Source organism: Sinocyclocheilus anshuiensis, unplaced genomic scaffold (genome assembly GCF_001515605.1).
Source record: "Sinocyclocheilus anshuiensis isolate Anshui unplaced genomic scaffold, SAMN03320099.WGS_v1.1 scaffold891, whole genome shotgun sequence".
Taxonomy (NCBI): Eukaryota; Metazoa; Chordata; class Actinopteri; order Cypriniformes; family Cyprinidae; genus Sinocyclocheilus; species Sinocyclocheilus anshuiensis.
This window is the reverse complement of record NW_015546076.1, coordinates 798,345-801,242: the sequence shown is the minus strand read 5'-3', so window position 1 is coordinate 801,242 and position 2,898 is coordinate 798,345. Positions and strand designations below refer to the sequence as shown.

At 35.2% G+C, this 2,898-nt stretch overlaps 1 protein-coding gene across 1 annotated transcript in view; it reads right to left on the bottom strand.

Moving 5' to 3' along the window:
- Positions 1–2,898, bottom strand: part of LOC107699886 (neural cell adhesion molecule 1-like) — a 125,923-nt gene that overhangs the window by 53,495 nt on the left and 69,530 nt on the right. Inside the window, exons 4-5 of the mRNA XM_016501310.1 lie at positions 1,692–1,835; positions 1,291–1,428 (exon numbers count right to left, since the gene is read on the bottom strand). Of these exons, the coding sequence (XP_016356796.1) occupies positions 1,291–1,428; positions 1,692–1,835 (282 nt within the window). The remainder of the gene's footprint in view (positions 1–1,290; positions 1,429–1,691; positions 1,836–2,898) is intronic.

The following is a 2,898-nucleotide window of genomic DNA, read 5'->3' as shown; positions in this document are numbered from 1 at the left end:
GCTCACATAATATATATATATATATATATATATATATTTATATATTTCACACATGCATAGCCAAATAAATTTTAATAAAATATAATCTAACATTTAATCAGAAATCATGTTGTATATACACTTGCTGCCTTCAGGGAACAACCATTGCAGAACAAGAAATTAGCACTTTACAGAAATTGAAAATGCCAGGATGTGAACCTCCTTGAATACTAATATAAATATATACATAATAAGGGGAAAAATAAGTAAAAGTATGTAATGTACAACTACAAAATACTATTGACTCCATTATAGTACAATGTTGCCTCAAGCCTCAACATGCACAGTTTCATAAACTTTCGATAATGTGTATTATATAAAGTTATTCAAAATGCATCTTTACTCTTTCATAAATGTGGCTTTTGATGAAAAAGACAGTTACACTGTTCAAAGGTTCACTTTGATCACATTCACAAAGAGAATTTGGCACTGCAGCAAATCTGGCACATGCAGAAAAAGGAATCAAATTGGCTGCCAATGGATGATATAACCAATTTTTGTGTAAATATTTGCTTCTCCTCTCTTGATAAAAAGGAACTCACAAATTAAGTGCTGTATTTTGTTACTACGGCCTGCACTGTGGTCGCTCAAGCAGACTAAACAACAACATAAAGAGAACCTGCCAAGGAGTCAAATTGGACTCAAACTAGAAAACAAATAAACAGAAAGGCAGACATAAGAGGTGAAATTATATTACCGGGTTTACTGCAGGAAGGAAAACGACAAAGCAAATAAGAAAGAAATCAAAAGGAGATGAGAGAAAAATGTCTGTGGAGCAGTTTGACAACAGCTACTTCAAAAAACCGTCTGATCCTCAACACAAAACACTGAGCTTTATACACCAACACAGCTGCTGATCAAATACACATTTGTGTATTTTGTGTATATTGTGATATGTTCTTTTAGCTAAATCAAAAGAGCTTTTCTTAACCAGTTAGCACTATGCTAAGCTAGTAGGCTAAGCTTTTAGCTTGCAAACTGAAAAGACAAAGAAAGAAATGTATAATTTGACCAATTAAGCTTGTAATCCAATTTAATGGGATTAATGGGCTATTTAAATTATGAGAATAAAAATCTAAAGAATGAAACAATGTAAAGCATTTGTATAATTTGTCATTTGAGACATGTTGTCTCAGCCAGTAGAATGGCTCTGGAGTCAAAGTGGGATCGGATTTTGCGGGGATCTTCTACCTCACCTGAAACGTCCAAATCCAGAGCATTACAGGTACAAAAAGATGAATAAGAGCTCACCGTTAACAACCACTTTAATGCTGCGGAAGTCAACCTCTCCGCGGGCTTTAATGCGGCCCTCACAAGTGTAGACACCCTCGTCGGTCTTCCTGATCCCTCGGATTTGGAGATGGTTGTTATTCAAAGTCCTGAAACGGACTGTGGTACAGAACAAGGGTGAACAGATGTCTGCGAAATTGCGTATTAAAATCGCATGCAAAATGATCAATTTAACACTTTTTTTCATCTGTTATCACAGGGCTTAATAAAGTGCCACATTTCTGAGAAAGCAGCATTAGGCTGCACTAATGATCTCATCAATTTATTAATGAACGCAAACAGTGAGAGTTAAAGCAAAGCAAATCACACTTCTTATGTAAGGCATTATTTTTCACATGTAAAGTGTGGAACTTTTGACGTACCATCTTTTTCGAACTGGATCTTTGCACCTTTGTATTTCCAGAGGACGGTGGGTGGAGGTGAGCTTATGACGTCACACACTATAATGGCATTGTCCCCTTCAGTGAACTCTTGAGGTGATGGGACATTTGTGAAGGTAATTTTTTCTGGAGGAAAAAACAGTCCAGCAACAACTGATTATGCAGCAATGATTAATTTTGTATTGTTGTAGTCTACTGCAAGGAACCAAGTCATCATCCAAAATAAAGTCTCCTCAGAAGCACCTTCAAAAAATATAAATACTGCATTTTTGGAAATATAAGTTGCATTATTTTATCATCTGAAATGGGCTTGTATTTTAAAGTGACATAAATATATAGTGCATTTAACGTCAATCACGCAAAACATTTGGTTTTGTGCTAAATGAGTTCAAGTTTACTTTGTACAGTGCATTTCCATTTCACTTTAAATAAATTCATTTAGGCTTGACGTTTATAATACATTTTTATTATGAATGCCACTATAATTTGTTTGCTTTGCTTTGTCAAAATGGCTGAAAAACTACATTCGAATTTTGTACTTAAATATGATCAAAATTCGAGTTCTATTCGAATTTAAAATGCATAATTTCAGTTAGGGTGAAGAAAAGCATTTGGCTTCTCTTCTGAGGCCACAAGAGGGCGCATCGAGCAAAATATTACTAATGCACGTTTATTCAAAGCAAAAGATAACATGACTATCTGTGAAAAAAGTGCAAAATGTTTAAAATAATGTTTATAAACCAATTATAATTAATTAAGTTGCTTAATCAACTATAAAAAAACAGCACCATGTATGTATGCATAGTTTAATACAAAGGGCGGAAAGCCAATCACACGGAGTACATTTTTCATTTAAAAACATGAGATGCAGTGGGATTGGGGGAAAAAAAGCATTAATTTTACCTGGCTTTCTGAACATGTGATGAGATGCGAGTGCAACAGTGATAGATGTCCCTCTAGAAAATGCGATAAATATGTGTTCTGTGTGAACGGCTTGGTTTCAGTTTTGACGTAAACAAGATCTTCTCCGCATTGATGTTCTCTTTTCCCGCAATATTTGTAATGAACAACGCAGCAGCGCCGCATCTAGTGGCTTCAACTGAATAGGCTAACAAAAACATTATAATGCAACGACACTTACATCATCATCGCATCTCGTGCACCGCTGATAAGGCTGCCTCCTTAACGC